At 40.0% G+C, this 23,012-nt stretch overlaps 1 protein-coding gene across 1 annotated transcript in view; it reads right to left on the minus strand.

Moving 5' to 3' along the window:
* TLL2 (tolloid like 2) overlaps positions 1 to 23,012 on the minus strand; it is a 152,160-nt gene that overhangs the window by 19,738 nt on the left and 109,410 nt on the right. Inside the window, exons 11-15 of the mRNA XM_074295953.1 lie at positions 18,228 to 18,344; positions 16,414 to 16,559; positions 15,454 to 15,649; positions 2,879 to 3,004; positions 216 to 376 (exon numbers count right to left, since the gene is read on the minus strand). Coding sequence (XP_074152054.1) covers positions 216 to 376; positions 2,879 to 3,004; positions 15,454 to 15,649; positions 16,414 to 16,559; positions 18,228 to 18,344 — 746 coding nt within the window. The remainder of the gene's footprint in view (positions 1 to 215; positions 377 to 2,878; positions 3,005 to 15,453; positions 15,650 to 16,413; positions 16,560 to 18,227; positions 18,345 to 23,012) is intronic.

Genomic DNA, 23,012 nt, shown 5'->3' on the forward strand with positions numbered 1-23,012 from the left:
AGAATTCATGGTGGGGAAGGGGATGCAGGTGACAAGAGGCAAATGGAGAGAATTCTCTGAAATCCCAATCCCAATGTCAAAAAACCAAACTCAATAGAATTTTCCTGCTAGATCCCAGGGAAGAATCACTCCCTGTCTATAGCTATCTCAGGGAATTCCGTGGCTCTGGGTCTTCTCCATATCACTCACCAACAAGTCAAAGGGAAGGAACTTACATCGTTGCCTTCCAGCTCAAAGACTTCAAACTGGAGGGAGATCCTGTACTGGGTTGGGGCTACCACTTGCCACACACAGTTTTTGTTAGTGGGGTATTCCTTAGGCCATCCAGGACTGGTAATGGTGCCATTAAGCTTGGTCATGAAGCCACCGCAGGCCACTGCAGAGGGGAAGAACAAATGCATATATCAGTGAGTCCTAAATTCTAAGTGACCCCAGTGTCCTGGCTTGTCCCACGTTCTTCAGGGAGAAGAAATGATGAATCATCCGGACATCCCCTAGAATCTCGGCTAGCTCCTGTTTGGATGTTTTCATTAAAAATAGTTTTCCTTTTTTGAAATCCCTGAAGAGAGCCCTACTGGAATTCTTATCATTGAATTTTTAAAAATAGTGTGCATAAAATGTGGACTGAGTGTGTATCTGGCCAAAACTCTATTCACATCTGTGCTTTGGGATGTTGGGAAAATTTCTCCATTTGCCCTTTTGCATTTCTTTGTTTGATTATTGGTGGGGAGGAAGGGGAGAAAGAAAAGTGACCATGTAATAAAATGGTTGGAACACCAACAAAAGCATCATTCAGAGGGCTGAATGTGGACCTAAAGCGTGGGATTAGAAGAGTATAACGAGCTCTACAGAGGCCCAAAATTGGGTGGAGGAAGGGAGAGGTTACAGAAAGGTGGAAGGAATTCTGGCATGGAGGAAGCATTCAGTAACATGTAAAGCCGAAGAACACTGAGTTCTGTGGCACTGTGCTCTTGGCATATACAATAGGCCATGCTAGGACTTGGAAAATTGAGTTAAGACTTATGAGCTGGTCAATACTGGCTCCAGATGACTGATGCTGGAACATAATTACCTCTTTCTCTGAAAGGAGGTGGTATCCTAGGGGTAAGGAATGTTACATACTTTGCCAGGTATACTTCCCATATCAAGTGGTTTGATTTAGTTTTTTGACTGTTATTTGGAATGGGGGAAGAGAGGAAGTGTTATTAGAAAGCGAATGTGATATAAAAATTCTTATCAATAAAACATTATTTACAGTTTTAGTGCCAATCATACTGGACCACGTAGATTTTTGTTATGTGCACTTCAAATTACCCTAGTTTATTATTTTGAATATGGATGTTCTATTTTCCTAGTAAATAAACAGAATTCTTGCGGTCTATAATGCATGGAAACAGGGGAGAGAAAAGAGGGAGGGAAATCAGTATTGGAAGCAAGCATCAAGTTACTAAGGGAGTGTGGGAGTTTAGGAACCTTGGGTTATAGGTTTTGAGCTGAAAAGCACCCAAGGGGTTATCCAGTCCAATTGCCTCATTTTACAGATGAGGAAACTGAGGCACAGAGAGGATAAATGACCTGTCCATGTTGATAAGTTAATTAGCTAGAATGTGGATTCATCAGGCTTCTGTGTATTGTGTTGGAGGAAAGATAGAAAGTATGGTTCCTTAAGTTGTCAAAGCTCAGAGGAGTTTAGGAAATAGTGAAAGGTCAAGGGACTAGGGGCAAAGTCCCCTGGTACCTAAGAGGAGAAACTGTTGATATGAAACATCATGAATCCTTAATCATTCAGTTACTGTCACAATTCTGATCAAAAAAGGCCTCATTCTCAAATATATAGGAAACAGAATTAAATTGATAAAAATAAGAACCATTCCCCAGTTGATAAATGGTCAATAGATATAAACAGGCAGTTTGCAGAAGAAAAAATCAAAACTATCTATAAATGGGAAAATGCTCTAAATTATTGCTGATTAGAGAAATGCAAATTAAAACAACTCTGAGGTATCATCTCAAACCTATCAGTATTGGCCAACATGACAGAAAAGGAAAATGACAAGTATGGAAGAGGATGTAGTTAAGTAGGGAGACTAATGCACTGTTGGAAGAGCAGTGAAGTGGTCCCACTATTGTGAAGAACAATTTAGAACCATGTCCAAAGGGCTATAAAACTGTATATATTCTTTGACACAACAATGTTACTTCCATGTCTTAACCCAAGGAGATCAAAGAAAAAGGAAAAGGATCCATTCATACCAAAATATTTGGAGATCTTTTTGTGTTGGCAAAGAACTGGGAACTGAAGGAATGCTTATCAATTGGGGAATGGCTAAAAAGTTACAGGGTTTCATTGTGATGAAATACTATAGTGTTATAAAAAATAGTAAGAGGGATGGTTTTAGAAAAATCTGGGAAGACCTATATACACTGATGAACAGTGAAGTTAGCAAAACTAGGAGATAATTGACATTATGATCAATATGATGATTTAAGACAATTCCAGAGGACTCATAATGAAAAATGTTATCCACTTCCATAAAGAGATGGTGCTGAATTCTCAGTGCAAATTGAAATACAATATTTTCCACTTTGTTTTTCTTGCTTTTTTCCTTTTGTCACATGGCTAATATAGAAATGTTTTACATAATTTCACATTTATAATCAATATTATAGTATTTACCTTCTCAATGGATGCAGGAAGAGCTGGAGAGGGGAGAGAATTTGAAATTCAAAAGTATTTTAAATATTTAAAAATATCTTTAAAAAAAAGATCATCAAATAATGAACACTTTTACTATTTCCACCATTTCCATACCTCTACTCATAATCATTCATTCTTCACTTTCAACACCATCCCACTACAATTTTGCTAATCACTCACCTTCACAAGTTTTCTTATCAGCCGTCAGTTCATAGCCAGGATCACAAGCACATTTGAAGCTACCCAGTGTGTTCACACAACGCTGTTCACAACCGTTCCTGTCTGGCCAGGAACATTCATCAACTTCTGTTAGGGGAACAAGGTAATTTGCCATTATGCATGCACCAACTTAATTGACCTTGCTCCCTAGTCCCATATCTAGTGCAGCACAGAAGCTAGAGGTACACAAATGCTAATGGGTCATTACTAAGATTAATTTCACTAATAAGAAAAGTTCAAAGGAAACCCTAAGAACTATGTACTAGTCTCACTTTTGGAAACTATTATAAGGCAATATAGCATTAATATAGAAAGGTAGATAGGAAGGAAGGAAGGAAGGAGGAAGGAAGGAAGGAAGGAAGGAAGGAAGGAAGGAAGGAAGGAAGGAAGGAAGGAAGGAAGGAAGGAAGGAAGGAAGGAAGGAAGGAAGGAAGAAAGGAAGGAAAGGAAAGGAAAGGAAGGAAGGAAAGGAAAGAAGGAAGGAAAGAAGGAAAGGAAGGAAGGAAGGAAGGAAAGAAGGAAAGGAAGGAAGGAAGGAAGGAAGGAAGGAAGGAAGGAAGGAAAGGAAAGGAAAGGAAGGAAGGAAAGGAAGGAAGAGAAGGAAGGAAGGAAGGAAAGGAAGGAAGAGAAGGAAGGAAGGAAGGAAAGGAAGGAAGGAAGGAAAGGAAGGAAGGAAAGGAAGGAAGAGAAGGAAGGAAGGAAGAGAAGGAAGGAAGGAAGGAAAGGAAGGAAGGGAAGGAAGGAAGGAAAGGAAGGAAGGAAGGAAGGAAGGAAGGAAGGAAGGAAGGAAGGAAGGAAGGAAGGAAGGAAAGGAAAGAAGGAAGGAAGGAAGGAAGGAAGGAAGGAAGGAAGGAAGGAAGGAAGGAAGGAAGGAAGGAAGGAAGGAAGGAAGGAAAGGAAAGGAAAGGAAAGGAAGGAAGGAAGGAAAGGAAGGAAGAGAAGGAAGGAAGGAAGGAAGGAAAGGAAGGAAGAGAAGGAAGGAAGGAAGGAAGGAAGGAAGGAAGGAAGGAAGGAAGGAAGGAAGGAAGGAAGGAAGGAAGGAAGGAAGGAAGGAAGGAAGGAAGGAAGGAAGGAAGGAAAGGAAGGAAGAGAAGGAAGGAAGGAAGGAAGGAAGGAAGGAAGGGAGGGAGGAAGGAAGGGAGGGAGGAAGGGAGGGAGGAAAGGAAGGAAAGGAAGGAAGGAAAGGAAGGAAGGAAGGAAAGGAAGGAAAGGAAGGAAGGAAGGAAGGAAAGGAAGGAAGAGAAGGAAGGAAGGAAAGAAGGAAGGAAGGAAGGAAGGAAGGAAGGAAGGAAGGAAGGAAGGAAGGAAGGAAGGAAGGAAGGAAGGAAGGAAGGAAGGAAGGAAAGGAAGGAAGAGAAGGAAGGAAGGAAGGAAGGAAAGGAAGGAAGGAAGGAAGGAAGGAAGGAAGGAAGGAAGGAAGGAAGGAAGGAAGGAAGGAAGGAAGGAAGGAAGGAAGGAAGGAAGAGAAGGAAGGAAGGAAGGAAAGGAAGGAAGGAAGGAAGGAAAGGAAGGAAGGGAAGGAAAGAAGGGAGGGAGGGATGTCTTAAACAGGCAGTACATATGAATGAGTTGGATGTAGAATTGAACAGGAAGAGAAAAACAGGTTGCATTTTCTTTGAGAAACTGGCAGTTCTTTTAATGATCCCCAAATTTCTCCCTAAAACAAAATCTTCTTAACATTAGCATTCTTCTGTGTCTAACAATTTCCTTCAATCACCTTCAATGAAGTCACCTTCAATCATTCATTCAATAGGACAACACCTGTCATGCAGTCAGTGCTTAATAAATGCTTGTTGACTGATTATTGATTTAACTTCCCTGGGTTATGAGGCAGTTAGGTGGTACAGCGGATAGAGCTAGACTTGGGATCAGGAAGAACTGAATTCAAATCTGGTCTCAAATAATTACAGCTGTATGAGTTTGGACAAGTCACTTAACCCAAGCTTGCCTTATGGCCCTTACCTCTCAAATTAGTTGCATGGATCAAATGAGATAATATTTGTAAAGTGCTTAGCATAGTTCCTGGCACATAGAAAGTACTATATAAATGGTAACTATTATTATTATTAGTTTTCTGAGGCTTCTTTAGCTCTAAATCTATAGCCCTATTATATATAATCTATGTTGATATTTCATGGTGAATGAGATACTCTCCTAAAAGCTGAAATTAAGCAGCTTCAGTACATTATATATGAAGAAGATGTAAAAAATGACATCAGAGAGCTCTAAAATTAGACAGACAGGTGGGCCAGTCACATAAGGGTAATTGATGGACAGTCCTTGTATCCCCTCGGGATCCCCAAACAAACAAATCAAGAGAACTAGAGGAAGGCATCCAGTTCGCCAAGTGGCTCCCATTTGGTGGATTGACAGGAACACACGAAGACAGATAGCTTGGGCAGATGAGCGCAAGCCTCATCATTGGATGGGGTCTCTCTGTCCAGCGGATCACAGATCCACAAAAGTATTGATTGTTGAAGGAACATGACCTATAAGGAAAAGATCTGCCATCCCAGACTGTGGCCAGAGACTTAGACTTGGGTCAGAGAATCTGGAATTGAATTCCACGTCTGCTGCTTAATATTTATATGACTTTAATATTTGTGTGGGCAAAGTACTTAACCCCTGTAGACTTCAATTTCCTCAAAAGGATTTGGATGTCAGGGTCTTCTTTAGCTACCAATTCCTATAATCGTGGTTTAATTGCTAAAAACTCTTTGACGTGATGAATAAGCCTACTGACTGGGAAAGATCAGTGGTCATAATGTATCCAAACTTTCCAAAAATGTTGAAGAGTTTCAATATGAGGAGGAAAATATATATCATATGGCACTGAGAAGAAATGCTTTTTTATGAACATGGAACTGACATATGATTAACCAAAGTTAAAGATAAATAGACTTAAGTACAAATTGAGAAAAACTGAAGAGATTTGTTTATGTTTTGTTTGAACACGCTCTTTCTCTGCCACTTTCTGGCTATATGATTCTAGACATAGTGTTCTTCTTCCCAGTACTTCAGGCAGCCAACAGGTCTAAGAGTCAAATTCTTGCCTGCCTGCTTTTGTATAGCTTATAAGCTAAGAAAAAATTAAAAATCATTCTAAGCTTTCCTTCCTACAAAACAAACAAAAGGCAGCACACAGAATCTGGCCCAACAGCAATAGTTCTCCAACTTTAGGTAATTCTCTAAGTCGCTAGTTTACAGAGATGGCATTAAGTGAAATTAATAGAAGAAATTTCCTCCCAGAGAATCCCTAATACCAGTGAAATCTCCCAATTCCAGTTGGTGGACCGAAGCTCTCAAGAGCTAATTGTTAAGTCTCGGTGTAAGTACCTATGCTCCAGAAATTGGCAAACAGAGATTAAGATTTGTTATTGTTTTATAAATTTTGTTTAGATTTAAGAAAATGATGTAATAGGCTACACTTAAAAGCATAACCTATATATATGTGTATATATATATATATAATATATACACACATATGTGCATGTATGTTTATAAATATGTATTTGTGTTATATATGCATGTGTACTGTGTGTGTGTATATGTATATGTGTACATGGGAGAACATTTATCAGCACACCATTACCAGTCCCCATTACTCCTCTGTTTTACCTAATTTGTCAATAAATAAATTTCCACAAAAGTCATACTCCAATGCTTTTTCATAGTACAGCAATCTTGTGGGATGCTCCAAGTCTAGGTTAGTGAATTGTGAACTTTGGTAGGTACGATCAAGTTGAAAACTTTGAATGCTTGCCCCACCGACAAGCTGCCCCTGCTGCTCCCAAATCAGACAAGATAAGTACAGATAGGCTCATCATTGGTAGACTGGCCACTTCGTGGTAAATTTATAAGCCATGGCAACTGAAAAAAAAAACAAAACTTTAAATGGCTCTCATTCCAGTGAGATTTTCTTCTGCAGGAGCAGAGGGGTGGAAAAGATACTAAAAAAATCAAAGCTTTTAGACCATTTGTAAATATAAATTAAATTTACATAAATTTAATTAAACTTACATAAATTTAATTACTTATAACTGTCATTCCATCCTGCTTATAATCTCTCTCTCCCTCTCTCTCTCTCTCTCTCTTTCTCTCTCTCTCTCTCTCTCTCTCTCTCTCTCTCTCTCTCTCTCTCTCTCTCTCTCTCCTTTCTTCCTCTTTCCCTCCCTCCATCTTCTCTCTTTTTTTTTTTGTCTCTACGTCTATCTTTCAATTTGTTTCTGTCTTTCAACATGTTTTTCTCCCTCACAAAACCACTATCCCTGTTCAAACCCCCATCACTTCCCACATGGATTACTGCAAAAACCTGGTCTCCTTGCCTCAAGGTCCTGCTCTCTCCCACTCAGCTGCCAAGGTGATTTTTCAAAAATATAAATCCAGTTATGTCACTCTTCTCCCACACTTTCAATAAACTCCAATGGTTCACAGTTTTTGACATATAGTATAGTAAGCATTTAAGAAATGATTATTGATTTCCAATGGACTATCATTAAGTTCAAATATTACTAAACTGAATGATATTCATATTAGTAATCTTGCTAAGCTAGAGAATATGTATCTAAGTGGAAAGATGGATCCTGGGTTATCCTCAGAAAAACAAATTAAGGAATTGAAATAGCTGGTTTCATTGTGTACCCAATAGCAACAAGAGGCATTTCATGGGGGAACTCAGGCCTTTTGTCTTGCCAGGTTCACAGTGAGCCTAAGCAAAAACACCACCAGGAAAATAACTGCAGCTGATGTGCCAACATCTGTTGCAGAGAATAAGGCAAAATAAATAAATACATTTTAGAACAACAGAGAAATTCTGTGATAAATCAACAGAGAGAAAGTCGTTGAAGAATTCTACATGGTCACCCCAATTAAATCAAGATATACTTCAATATTCTGCATCCTCAGTACAGCAGTAAGAAGAGGGAAGGAATGACTAAAATGTGTTGGAAAATATGATTTAGTAATTTCTACAATAATTTCTGTGATATAAAGGAAAATCACTTTGAAAGATCTTGGGACTCTGGTCAATGAACTGATGAGCCATGACTCCAGAACACTGACAAAGCCTGCCTTCTGCTTTTCGTCAGAGAAGCAATGAGCTAGAGGCACAGACTAAAACATGCATTTTCAGGTTTAGTCAATACATTGATTTGCTTTGTTTGATTATGTTAATTGTTAAAGGGCACAGAGTTTTATTGGACATGGGTAGAAATTAGTGGGTAGCAATAGAAATAAAAAAATGAAAAGAAGATCAAAAATTTTTAAATATTCAAAAGATATCAAAAAGAAGCTTGGGAGACACAAACAAATGGAAATTTTGCTACTACTTTATTAAATTTAATGTGCATATGTCTTTTAAAACATTTTCATTCATGATACTATTATTGCTTTTTGAGATGTTTATTGACTGTTAAATTCATAATAAAAATTTTTAAAGAGAAAATAAGGTCTAGAAATGAGAAAACAGAAGAACTCACATTCTACTCAGAAACCATATGCCTACATATATACATGCATATGTATAGTACGTATATGTATGCATATATATACATATATGTATATAGGCATGTGGTTTCTGAGTAGAATGTGAGTTCTTCTCTCTCTGTCTCTCCCTCCCTTCCTCTCCCTCTCCCTCTTTTTCATCCTTTACCTCTCCCTCCCTTTTTCCTCTCTCCCCCTCCCTCTCCAATCTCTCTCTCTCTCTCTCTCTCTCTCTCTCTCTCTCTCTCTCTCTCTCTCTCTCTCTCTCTCTCTCTCTCTCTCTCTCTCTATATATATATATATATATATATATATATATATATATATATATATATATATATATATATATATATATTTATGCACATATACACATACACACCCTGATAGCTCTGTTCAAAAAGTAAGCACTTAAAAAGGAAAAAAAAATGAAATTGACTATATTTTAAAAGGAAGTGAATAGCTACCAGTATATGAATCATTACTAATCAACAACCATCCCTACATTCAGTTATTTACCAATTCTCATCTTTTTACTCCTACTTCCACCATCCTCATTCAGGTCCTCATTGACCCTTACCTAGTTACAACAACCTAGGTACAACAGTACCCTTCTAACTATTCTTCCTAGTTCTAATCTCTTCTATTCCATATTTAATAATATTCTATTACATTATTTCCAGATGCCTTTTGCAAATGCACAGTTTGATTATGTCACTTTTCAAAAATCTTGAGTTTTTCCAGATTATCTACCAAATAAAGTCAAAATTATTTATACTGGTATTTAAAGCCTGCCATATTTGGCTCCCAACAAATTCTTCAGTCACATATCATTTTCCTTTGTGAATTCTATCTTCCATCAAAACTAGACTAGTTGCTTTTGACAACTTCAGTGGGCATTGTTTTAATTCCATTCATTTATTCATACTGTACCTGAAATGTACTTTTCTTCCCAAACTACCCATTCTACTCATTCCTCAAGACCTAATTCTAATGTTGCTTCCTTCATCCAGGCACTCCCAATCTCCCCCAATTATTAGTGATCACTTTTCTCCCATTTCACCCAATCTCCCCCAATTATTAGTGATCACTTTTCTCCCATTTCACCCAATCTCCCCCAATTATTAGTGATCACTTTTCTCCCATTTCACCCAATCTCCCCCAATTATTAGTGATCACTTTTCTCCCATTTCACCCAATCTCCCCCAATTATTAGTGATCACTTTTCTCCCATTTCACCCAATCTCCCCCAATTATTAGTGATCACTTTTCTCCCATTTCACCCAATCTCCCCCAATTATTAGTGATCACTTTTCTCCCATTTCACCCAATCTCCCCCAATTATTAGTGATCACTTTTCTCTCATTTCACCCAATCTCCCCCAATTATTAGTGATCACTTTTCTCCCATTTCACCCAATCTCCCCCAATTATTAGTGATCACTTTTCTCCCATTTCACCCAATCTCCCCCAATTATTAGTGATCACTTTTCTCCCATTTCACCCAATCTCCCCCAATTATTAGTGATCACTTTTCTCCCATTTCACCCAATCTCCCCCAATTATTAGTGATCACTTTTCTCCCATTTCACCCAATCTCCCCCAATTATTAGTGATCACTTTTCTCTCATTTCACCCAATCTCCCCCAATTATTAGTGATCACTTTTCTCCCATTTCACCCAATCTCCCCCAATTATTAGTGATCACTTTTCTCCCATTTCACCCAATCTCCCCCAATTATTAGTGATCACTTTTCTCCCATTTCACCCAATCTCCCCCAATTATTAGTGATCACTTTTCTCCCATTTCACCCAATCTCCCCCAATTATTAGTGATCACTTTTCTCCCATTTCACCCAATCTCCCCCAATTATTAGTGATCACTTTTCTCCCATTTCACTCAATCTCCCCCAATTATTAGTGATCACTTTTCTCCCATTTCACCCAATCTCCCCCAATTATTAGTGATCTCTTTTCTCCCATTTCACCCAATCTCCCCCAATTATTAGTGATCACTTTTCTCCCATTTCACCCAATCTCCCCCAATTATTAGTGATCACTTTTCTCCCATTTCACTGTGTTTATGCCTCTTCCAAATTTAGAGTATGCACACACACTCACATACATCGTTCTACCATGAAGCCCCACAAAGGCAGAGGATTTCCCACAGTTAAAGCCAAGAGACGTGGAATCAGTATGATAAAGTCATACAAGCTGGGATGAGATGAGGGCCTAAAAGCAAACAAGGGGTTTGCCTAATAAATACTTTCAAATAAATTCAAATACGAGCTCTATGACCCCACATATAACCCTGTTTGCCTTAATCCAAGGACAAGGAAATGGCAAACCACTCCAGCATCTTTGCCAAGAAAACCCCCCTGGACAGAATGGTCCACAGAACCATGAAGCGCAGGAAATGACTGAAAGAATAATACCACACGAGGTTAGTTTTGTGCCAAAGATGCCTGTAGATACAAAACCTGCATTAGATGAGGTAGAAGATGGAGACACTACTGGGAAAAGCAGAGTGGTTCAAAAAAGTCTTAGATGGAAATGTTTTGTGTGATTGCCCATGTATAACCTATATCTAACTGTCTTACTGTCCTCAGGGAGACTAGAAGAGATAGAATTTGGATTTCAGAACTTTAAAAAAAATCCAAATGTTAAAAAAATCATTTTGATATGTAATTGGGGAAAATTTTATTTATGTGTGTATACAAACACACACATGCACATCTACCTTGGGAGGCAATGGGTCTCCTCCTCACTGAAGATCTTTGAGCCATGAGCATGAGCTGTATGGTCTCCTCTATCTTAGAAATTCAGTGATTTCTGAGAAAATGGGGGAAGAAGCCAGGACTAAAAGCCTCATTTTTAATGGAAAAAAAATCCCTATCTCCTTTTCATTCCCATAGTATTGGCAGCAAAAGCAGGAAAACAAGACCTACCTGGAGTATAATGGAAAAAAAAAACAAAACCCAACTTCCAATTACTGTGTAATCACATGACACTAAAGATAAGACAGGAAGCAGGATGGATTAGGTGCAGGTGTAGGGAAGGGCCTTCACCTCAGAGAAAGGTAAAGAAGAAGTCTTAGTGTGGAGTGTAATCTTAACTCACAGGATGTAAGTGATGGGGATAGGTTCTTTATCTACCAGTTTCCAAGAGGAGCCATCAGTATGGAAATTAGGACCCTTCCCAAATCTCTCAATTCTCATTTAAGCGCATGGGCTGTATAGGAAGGCTGGGGATATTTGGGGCAAGTTTCCAAGATTTGGAAGCAACACCATAGAAAGAACTAGGCATTTTTGCAAAACACCCCCTGTTGTCACGTCAGTCACAGGACTTGAAGTTGGACGGACCTGGCTCAGAATTAGGAGAGCAGTTGCTATTTTCTTATGTTAGCTGGCAAGCACTGCCAACCGGTAAACGCTACTATCATTTCCCAAATCGGCAAGAAATCGGAGTAGTTTTACTTGCTGGTAAGCATCCTGGCACCATCAGACAGAGTGCTGAGACAACACCTGCCATCTGGCAACAGAAAACGGGCCCAAATGCCAGTTGGCACCGGATCCCGGTGTTCTTAGCCAGCTGGCCCGAAACAACGTGTCTCCATCCAACTGGCACGGAAGCAAGAGTGGTTTTTGTTTTGTTTTGTTTAAATTTGGTACTCCTCCTTTGCAGCGTGTTTGTAGTTACCCTCCCAGTCCTTTTCACTTAAGAAAACCTGACACATGCTCTTGGCATCCGCAGCTCAGAGAAAGGCCTGAGAACAGCCCAGTGACGGATGGCCGGGTTTGAATGGATCCTGGCTGGTGAGACCAAGAAATCCGGCTTCTCCCAATAAATAAGCAACAGAGGCTCCAACTTCTGAGAAGTGTAAGCAGGTACCAGGGATGAGAAAATTTGAAAATCAAACATGAGATGAGGAGTTTAGAGTCAACTGAATAAAAATAAGAAAAGTAAATCTAATACATGTTGAAGGGGACAGTTAGTTATAAACATGCAGTGTTATAAGGAGGCATAAGAGGAAGGGAAGATCCAAAGACCAGCTTCCCTCCTTCACTTCTTGAATGCCCAGGGACGGCCTTGCTGGAAGCTCAGGAGCTCAGGTTCCCAGTTCTAAAGGGGACAAACTCTGGGTTTTCCCTGAGCTCCCAGATGGCTTTATTAGGTTTGTGTCCAGTGTTCTAAAAGACTGGTTTAGCAGAACAGAGACTTGGGGATAAAGTTGCCTTGTAAGTCATAGTGGGGTCCTCAAAAGAAATTAATGGAGAATCAGGGGGAAGGGTGAGGAGAAGGAGGGGAAAAATAGGTATAAAAGGTTTTGCAATTGTCAGTGCTGAAAAATTACCCATGCATATATCTTGTAAATAAAAAGCTACAATTAAAAAAAGAAATTAATGGAGACAGGGGGATGATGAGGAAACAGGAAGAGAGTAGGAGGGATTTGGGGAAACGGTTTGGAGCAATGAGTTCCAGTGAGACCTGGGGATCTGGTGAGGTTTTGCTCTCTCTGTGGCAGGGTAGCCCAGTTGAGCAGCATTCCATGGCTGACAGGTCTATTCACCTCATGGTGGGACGGGGAATTAGGGAAGGGGAAGCACTGAGATCCCAAGGCCCGCTCAGCTTAAGGGAGGGCAGCTCCTTGTGGACTTGCTCCTTCTTCACTGATGGCCAAAGCCGAGGATGGGCCAGTCTGAGCTTCAGCTTCCTCACAGGAAGCCAGCTGTTGTGGGAAGAAGAGACCAAATGGGGGGCCCCTTCCTTTCTCCTCCTTTTTAGAGCTTCTCTTCCAAGTATCCGGTGCAGGCTAGGTCCAAGGGAAACGCTCTGCTTCAAAGTGTCTCCCCAGTTCTGCCTGGAATTCTACCCATAAGATATTTATATGGGCTAATAAGCCAACACCTCTGGGGAGGCAGGGGAGCGGGGTGCAGGGGAAGGGGAGGATCAGTCATTGATACCTCACTGTGAAGTCTTCAGATGTCCTTCCTGACAGTGCTCGGCAGATGTTCTAAGGTCAGAGTCGATTGATAGGAACACAGGCTATATTAGGGGTGAACTAACGTGGTAAGTAACTTGAGCAGACCATGGGGCGTGGGCTGAGACAGGGGGAGCCCCACAAAGCAGAGGAAGGGGAGAGGAGGAGAAAATAGTAGACAAGGACATCAAAAACTAACTTGACTTTGAAAATTAACCATGACTTCCTGGCTCCTCTCGTCTATCATTTTATTCTCACCAGGTGGTCTAGTGTTCCAGCTAGTCCTGAGGCCATTCCTATCATCACAGAGCAAGCTCACCAGTTCATATTGGGAGGAAGGAGGTTTTGAGTCAGGGACTTCACACTGCTTTGGATTCTCTTCCAGAGTGGTCTTAGACCTCCTAAGTGCTGGGAGACCCCAGCCATGTTCTCTCTGACCTGAGAGAGAAGACTTTCTGCATTCACCTGCTTTCATTGCAGTCATTTCTAAGATTATTTTCTTCCACGTGCATTGGCTGGCATCCAAAATATACTGGAAATTATTTCTATTTAGCATCACAGATTAAGAACTGGAAAGCCACCTATCCCAACTTGTTCATTTTACAGATTGAGAAACTGAGACCTAGAGTTTCCCAAGACGGCAAAGCCAACGTGAACCCATGTCCTCTGACTTAAGATACTACCTTTTCCACAGCATCATGCTTCCGCCTTCTAGATTTTTACTTAGATTTTAAAATTAAGTTTCATATTCAAAGATTTCAAGTTGGAAGATTCTGATCTGCTTCTTATTGAGGACTTTTCTTATCATAGAAAGTTACCAAACTCATATACACTTCTTTCTCTCCTCCCTCCCTTTCTGTCTCTGTCTCTTCCCTCTCTCTCTCTTTTTTTCTCTGTGTGTGTCCAGCTATCCAGCTATTTATACATCTTTCTATCCATCCATCTATCTTTCTCTCTCTCAAGACAGGATATGGTCACTGAGTTAAGTTTAGGAAAAGATGTAGGGATTAAAATATGGGGATGGGGGAGACCGGAGACCTTCCTAGATGAAAAGTGGGCAGGCTGAGACCACACAACCATTCCAGTGTCTGAGGCATTCCTGGAGCTGGCTAGAACGCACCACATATTTAAGGGAGATGGACCAAGGCCAAAGGCAGACCTCCTTGGCCATTCTAGCCTTGGAACTACTAAGGCCTGCCCAGAACCCCAGACCATGCCATGTTCTTTCTGTCATTGTGCTGTTCCACTTTCCTAGGCTCTGGGAGTAGGGTCACAAATGCAGAACTGGCAAGTACCTCAGAGGATCTTTATTCCAACCTCCTTATCTCACAGATTAAGAAACAGAATCCCCACAAAATTATGTGACTCGCCCAAGATTTCTACCCAAGGTTCTAGATTGCCACTAGTAGAACCAAGATTTGAGCCCAAGTTCTATGCTTCTGGATTTTTTGCCATTTTAATAAAAATTTCAAGGCTTTTACAGCCTTCCCAAACACCCCCTGCAGAGGGGCACAATCTCACAGAGCAGAAATTGGGCTCAGCTCCTAAAACAATTCTGGAGTGATCCACAGCATCTCTCTGACCCAGAATCTTAATCTCCCCACAGATTCATCATCCAAATTTGATTGGAAGAATATCTACCATTGCCAAGATTCTCCCTCTCCTAAGAGAATACCAGGGTCTCAGAATTAATGCCATAGATCTATGTCCCACTACAGTTACGGTCTAGGAGAGGGGCCTGGTTAGACTTTTATCAAGACCTAATTCCACTACATGGTGGTTATTTTATTCACTAAAGACTTATAGTCTTAGATTGACATGCATAAGCATCCATGAACTTTGTGTTTTAGGTGTCAAGACTAAGATCTAATTATTGATCTAATATAAAGCCCATTATAAAAACAAGGACCCTGGTAGGTATCACTCCTCCCCTTTTACCAAAGAATATTAAGAGTCGGAAGATGCCTTGGGGACCACGACAATGGCCTTTTTCATCTCACTGCCATCAGTGTCTGGGATCCTTAAGGAAACAAGCCAACCAATACTCTTTACTAAAAGTGATAAGGATTGATTCATACCCTTAAAAAAATTGGCAGCAAACCCTGCTTTATTGATAGAGCCATCTGATACAAACTTCATCCACATCTTGTTGGAGCTGGATTTGATATCATCTGGTTTCTCATAGCCACAGAAGTGACCAATCAAGGCACTCTCTTCAGTGGCCCCATCCCGAATTTCCAGGTAGTCATAGGCACAGCTGTCATGGCGCTCAATCTGGAAGAAGAGGCATAAATTAGTAGGTGACCAACTGCACCTTCATTCCCTTGGCTTGGGAATAGAGCTGTAACTAGGCTTGGGTGATCAGAGTTGTATCCACCACACTGAAGGCACCCGGGGCATCCTGAAAACTACATTACCTCCCTGGCCAGGTTGGGCTCTCCTGCCTTTGTCCCATCCTGGGTATCATTCCCGTGGCCTCTCAGGGTCTTGTGGGCTAGTTTAAAAAAAATGACTTATATACCCTCTCCTCCAGGTATATTTTGTACAGTTTCAGGCAAAATAACTGCTAATTATGTTATGCTAATTATTGAGAATAGATTTTAATTTGGGGAGAGGGACGGAAAGGGGATACAACTTTCTCTTTTCTTGATTAAATCAAAGAAGGATTATGAAATCCTTTATTTTTTATTATGAAATAGATCCATGATGTAGTTAAGCATCCTGCCATATGGTTATGGTTTTCCCAACCTGGAGACATTATCCTGAACAAAGGGACAAAGAAAGAAAGAAGGCTCAATTTTTATCAGCTCAAGAGGCTCTCATACCAGTGATATCTATTCTAATAATGTCCAAAAACAAGATACTTATGACAGCTGCAATGCAAAGCATACATGTAAATATGTAGACATATACACACATGCATCACATCTAATCTGGATTAATGTATTCTGCATCTACTAAATTCTTAATAAAAGTCTATTAAATGCACTATGGAGATGAGTTTCTTTTTTATAAAAAAAGTTTTTGGAATGGCTCACCTCAAATGCCTGGAAAGTGAGTCCCACATGAAACCCCTCAGAAACAATGATCTTCCAAACACATTCCTTGGAAGGTCGGTAGTCGTCCGGATAATTGGGAGACTGGATTTGGCCAGAATCTTTGTGAATTTCTCCCCCACATATAGCTTCAGAAACAAAGACAGAAATAGGTGAGGAACACATCCCCCCAACAGGATCTGTGAGGACGGGGTGGGGGGGCTCTGGCCAACCTTCAGCAGGCTGTTACCCACAAAAGGGGAGCTGTTTAACACATCTGGACCAATGCTAACAGTATAGCACTGTAGGCAGCTCTCACCACTAGGTGGAGCATCTTGCAAAGGTATGAGATTCACGGATTACAGGTGTGAAGTCTTATCAAGGAAGATGACCATCCCATGCAGCAATGATTTCATCATCAATAATTTATGCTTATTAAAAATAACTTCAACTAGAGATTATCAAGAGCAAAGAATTTTAGAAATGGAAAACATAAATTCTGCTCTTCCACAAATATAACTTCAGACAAGTCACATCCTTTCAGGTCTCAGGTCCTCATCTGTCAAATGCAGAAATTGGACTAGATAATAGCCCTTTAAGATTTGCAAAGTAAATTATAAATATTAGTTCATTTTATCCTCAAAACAAGCCTTCGAGGCAGGTGATATTATTTACAGTTGGGGAAACTGAGGCACAGAGAAGGTCACAGTGATAATAAATATCAGGCCAGATCTGAACACAGGAAGATGAGTTATTCTGACCCCAGGCCCAGTGCTCTGTGCACTATGGAGTCCCCAAAGATAAGGAAACTTATTTTTCATCAAAGAATAAATGAAGGGGGTGGAGTCAGCGAAAGTAGGTTGAAGGAACTGAAGATGTTAAATTTAAAAAAGAGAAGACTTGGAGCCAGACAACATGAACAGTTCTGCCTTTAGGCCCAAGATGTGGAAGATAAATTAGTCTTTTTCTGCTTGGCATGAGGAAGGGAGATCTGGGAGAAATGTGTAAAAGTTGAAAAGATGATTTGCACATATATCTATGTATATGTATATATACATGAAAAATAGATAAAAATATATGGATATATATATGGAAAAAAAACATACCTAACTATTAAAACTAATCCCCGAAGTAAAATGGGCTATTTTGGTCTCCATGTTTACAAATTTAAAACTACACTAAGACTTTTGGGATACCTTGTATAATAAGTTTATTCTCATTAGAGATCTCTTTAAAATTTTTTTTCTTTTACTATGGACTTAATACACAGAAAAAAACAACAAACATTTCAATATAGAAGGAACACAGATGATATAAATGAAGTCCACAAGAAATTGTTAAATGGAGGCTGAATGACCACTTGTTGGGTAATGATGGTTCAGGTCAGGTCATTCTGTCTCTGAAATTCTTATATTGTGGGGTTCCTGGGTGACAGTCTCAGAGTTAGAAGCGAGGTCATTTTATTTGTTCCCTGTCAAATATTTTTCCTTAATAACATATATATAGGGTTTAAATGATTTTCTCCAAAGGAACTGGAAATGGGGCCCAGAGGTTTGATGTATAGGGAAAGAAAGGTCTATCCTGTAGAGAGTGTGACTGGCCTGTTGATTTCGGGACACAAGAGATGGACTCAGGTAAACTGAGGCAAAGTTTACGCCATCACCACTGGTATCTCTATGTCCCACCTCTACCCCCTCAAAGGCTCCCAAGCGTAGCTCCACACACTTGGAGGGTGGTAAGAAGGTGAATGATTGGAGAGTGGGGTCAATGGTTGATATGCCCAAGAAGGGAAGTCCCACAGCTGGGTTACCACAGACCTTCATAAACAGCAAAGAAACCCTTGCCCAGGATATTGCTGCTGCTTCGGAACTCGACCCAAAGGCGACTGTCTGTGGAGATGAGGGGTTCTGGTACTTTGTCACCACAAAATCTACCTGAAAGACAAAAGGCAAACATTTAGGACACCCTACTGGAGTGGAAACAGTACTGGACTTGGAACCCAAGGATCTGGGCCGCTTTGTATCCCAAGCACTTCCAATCTTGGGGTCTCGAGTCCTTGTGGAATAAGAGAGTTAGACCATGTGACCTTCAAATTCTAAATTTCTACTCTTAAGGTCAGCATAGGCAGGTCTTTCCGTGCTATCCTCTACTCAGGAAACTCCAGTGGCTCCCTACTACCTTCAGGAACATGTTCGTGGACGGCCTGTGCCGGGCCAAATTTGAATCTCTCTTTAGAACACATGACAAGGACATCACATTTCAGTATTTTAAGAACTTCAAACGAGTACGAATAAACTTCAGTAACCCATTGTCTGCAGCAGATGCCCGATTGCAGCTTCATAAGACTGAGTTTCTTGGAAAGGAAAGGAAATTATATTTTGCTCAGACCTTGCACATAGGAAGTTTAAAACTTTTTAAAACTTGCACATTTAAAACTTTTTACGAGCTTTCCATCCTACCTTTCTAATATTCGTTCACTTTACATCCTTCCACATAATCTACCTTCCAGCTATATTGGGTAATTCATTCGTCCTCCCTGTGACAACCCATCGCCTATCCTATGATGGAATCCTGTTCCTCCTTACTTCTTCCTCTTAGAATCCCCGGTTTGCTTCAAGACTCAATTGAAATCCCACCTTCTGTATTTTATATCTATCTATTTATTTGTATGATCTTAGAGCCTGTCTCGTGAAGGAATAGTAGGTGTATGTTATGTGCTCCATAACTGAGCCTGTTAAAGACCTTAGCTTAAAAAAGCCAAGGTCTCCCACTGCATCCAGGGCCATCTCCAGGTTTCTGATCTATGTCTGGCCACTGGAGGAGAAAGTGAGGCAGGTGACCTTGCACATCCTTCCCTCACTTAAATCCAATTCACTTGCATGTCATGGCATCCCTGATCCCCTTCAAGAACATAGAACAAACAACAAGTCCATGAAGATGGGGATTATTTTTGCCTTCTTTGTATACCAAGCATTCAGCATAATTCCTGGTAACTAGTAAGTCCTTAGTATGTTTGTTTATTGATTGATTAATTGATCGCTTAACTATGATCTATAATGAGAGAACCAATGGGCTTATTAAAATTATGCTTTACTTTATTTGCAACAAGGCTAAAATAGAAATTTGTTTTACATGACTTCATATATATATATAATGAATATTTTATTGCTTGCCTTCTCAATGGGCTAGGGAGGGATGAAGGGAGAGATTTAAAAATCTAAAGAGATTTAAAATTTAAAAAATTTAAAAATCAATGTTAAAATAAATAAATATTTCTCCCCCACTGCATCAGAAGCTTAGTTCTGAACCTGGGAGTGTGTGACAAGAGCTTCTAAAGAGCAAACCTCTGATTTCATCAATGTGGGACACTTTCCAGTGACAAAATTTCCTCTACAATAGAAATTAACATCTGTTCTACAATTTATAGTGTTAGAGGGATGTTTGTGGCAGTAAGAGGTAGTTTGTCCATGGACCCAGAGTCTAATATTGAGATCTGATCCCGATAATTCCTGACTCCAAGGCAAAGGCTCTGTCTACTACACAGTATTTCACTTTGCATAGTATAGACAACAAATGTCTATTTAATTGAAATTCTATTAGGTCATACTGCCCAAGGACAAAAAGACAGAGACAGGAATAATCTACAGGGAAGACACATATTGGGAACATCTATAAAATTCAGTTCACAAATATTGGTAGCACGAGCATCGTTGTTAATACAATTGTACATTGCATGCACAATAATAAATCATGTGTTACCCTTTGTGTATAAGTGGGACGTTAGTGACACCTTGCCTATGCTGTGAATTCTTTTCCTCCAGTAGGAATAACTTGGCACTGATAGCTCTGTACTCTCCATGAGATGCAACAAAGTGAATGAACATAACCAATGGGACATAAATTGTGACACATAGAAAGTTGGCTTCTTGAAGACATCACATTGTTGAATACTATAAAATAAAAATTCCTTGAGAGGAAAGGATAATTTTGGCTTTGGCTTTATATGCCAAATATAGAATAGAATTGAGTAGAGAATAGAGTAACTTCTGCAATAGGGTAAGTTTTGAATAAATACATAAATGTTATATTGTCTCAATTTCTTTTGAAATACAACTTTTTCACATCTATGAAGCTCATGTAAGGATTTTTGTTTGTTTTTGCCTTATTTATGCTATTCATAGATTTCCAGAATCTTGGAACTGAAAGAGAACCCAGAGATCAGTTATTGCAGAGATGAGAACAAAAAGGGACTTGAGGCAAGAAGTTCCCATGATAGTCCCTGTGAGAGCTGCTGATTAAGTCTCTTTACCTTTGGATCCTATCACTTAGCATCTTGTGCATAATAGGCATTTAATAAATGTTTAATTGAAATGTCTGTTAAGTTCAATTCAATTTTGTAAACATTAAGGTGATTAATAATAAATGATCACATTTATTTGATGCATGAAAATTTATAAATCACTTGTATGGAAAGTGATTTATAAATTTTCATGCATCAAATAAATGTGATCTAAACTGGAAAAATAAAACTAAAGTTCAAAACCAGAAAATTTAAACTAAAAAAAAGTACTGAGTTCAAATCTAAACTCAGATACTTACTAAGCTGTGTGATCCTGGGTAAGCTATTTACTTTCTCTGGGTCTAAATTTCCTCATCTGTAAACGAGTGTAATAATAACAACTACCTCCTAAGTTTGGGGGGGAGGAAATGAGATAATATTTGTAAAGTTTATTTTAAGTTTGTTTAAAGCGTATTATGAATAATTTATTTTCTCAACCAGACCCTTTTCTTATTTACTTAGGGAAAGAAAAAAGTCACTCCCATAGTATATCAATTTGGGCTTTTACTATCACCATCTGTTCAGTCTGAATTAAAAGGAATCCTCCTGGCAATTGCTCCAGCCAAATATGCTGGAAAACAATTTGGATTTATACAAGGAGAGTCACCAAATTTTTCATACCCTTTAGCCCAGAAATCTTACCACCGGGCCCAAAATTTCAGGAAGGTCAGAAATGGAAAGAAAGCTCCAGTCAAAGTATTCGCAGTGGTAACAAAGAACTGGAGACACAGTGGGTGTCCATTAACTGGGGTATGGCAGAACTGGCATGTGAATACAAAGCATGATTACTGTGCAAAGAGAAACGATGAAGAATTCCAGGGAAGATGGGAATAAACCATGGCACAATGAAAGAAGAAGAATCCAAATAACACTATGTATAATATGAATATAGCCATGTAGGCAAAAAGTTAACTAAGTTGACAAAAATTCTTGGTTTTGGGGGGGCTTTTTTGGGGGAAAGAGAATCAGAGTTACAGAGCTAAAAAGTGTCCAATTTGAATTCACATCCTCCTGATTCCAGGGACAGTGCTCTATCTACCATACCACCTAGCTGTCCCAAATTCTAAGGAACTAAAATAATAATAATAATAAAGCTTCCCCCATCTTAGCAGAGAGCCCGAAGACGAACAAGGCAGATACTATTAGAGTAACAGTTATTTTCCTTGGGTACAGGGAGGATTTGGTTTTAGAATGAGGGTGGGGAGGAGGCCATGTCCAGAAATGATTACAACATAACAAAACAGGCAGCATCAAAAAAACATATTAAGAGGCAGTGTGACATGCTGGTGAGAGGGCTGACTTCAGAGCCAGTCAGAGCTGGGTTCAAGCAGGGCCTTTGGCCCATAGTAGCTGTTTGTCCCTAGAATCAGGTGCTTTATTTCTCAGTAAGGGTCCCAGCCAACTCCCTAAACATTTAAGCCCCTGGGAGTGGGGGCATCTACCTTTGGTAGAGGGAATTTCCTCTCTGAGAGTTTACTACATCAGTGAAATCACACATCTGTTTTAAAACAAATTTTTAAATGAAATTAAAAAAAACATAAAGAATTCTCTTGGTGATCTTTTCCTCCCTGAAATGATCCTCCAAGTTATTACCCATCATCTGGATGGCAAATGGACTTCCTGTTGCCCTATATCACGAGAGCCTTCTATTTGACCCAGGAGGGTCAGACAATGGAAGGCAGTAACAGCTGAAGCCTCAGCCAGAATTTTGCAGCCAAGGGTGGGGAACAGATTAAGCTAATGGGGGCAGCTTGGGGACTAGGTTACCAGAAGCTAATGGAGATGGCCTGGGCAGGACCCAGAGCCATCCCTGGTCTGTTTTTGTTTTGTTTCGAAGGGGGAGGACCTGGACACCAAACTTTGAGACAGGGCCTCAGTGATCAGAGTCCCAGGCCAACGTCTGGGTCAATAGTACAGGGACAGAGTAAAGCAGGGCCTTGGGTCCAAAGGGACATGGAAACCTCTCTCTGGGCACAGCTGCCTCCTGAAGGTTCCAGGTGCCCATTTAGCCATGGTCTTTAAGGACCTTAAAGAGACTCCAGAGAGTTGGACTTGGACACAAATGGCTTGTGGCCTGAAGCAGAGGAAAATGCCCCTCCAATGAGTAAGCCTGGAGCCCACCCAGCAAACAGATCTGGATGTCTAACTCCGGCAGCCTTCCCTCCCTAGAGCTCGTGAGAACTTGCGATAAGAAGCCCGCATTCAGACCGGCTGCGTTCCCTTTCAAGTTCTCATCAGAGATTTGGAGCTGGAAAGAACCTCA

The sequence above is a fragment of the Sminthopsis crassicaudata genome, chromosome 2 (assembly GCF_048593235.1).
Source record: "Sminthopsis crassicaudata isolate SCR6 chromosome 2, ASM4859323v1, whole genome shotgun sequence".
Taxonomy (NCBI): Eukaryota; Metazoa; Chordata; class Mammalia; order Dasyuromorphia; family Dasyuridae; genus Sminthopsis; species Sminthopsis crassicaudata.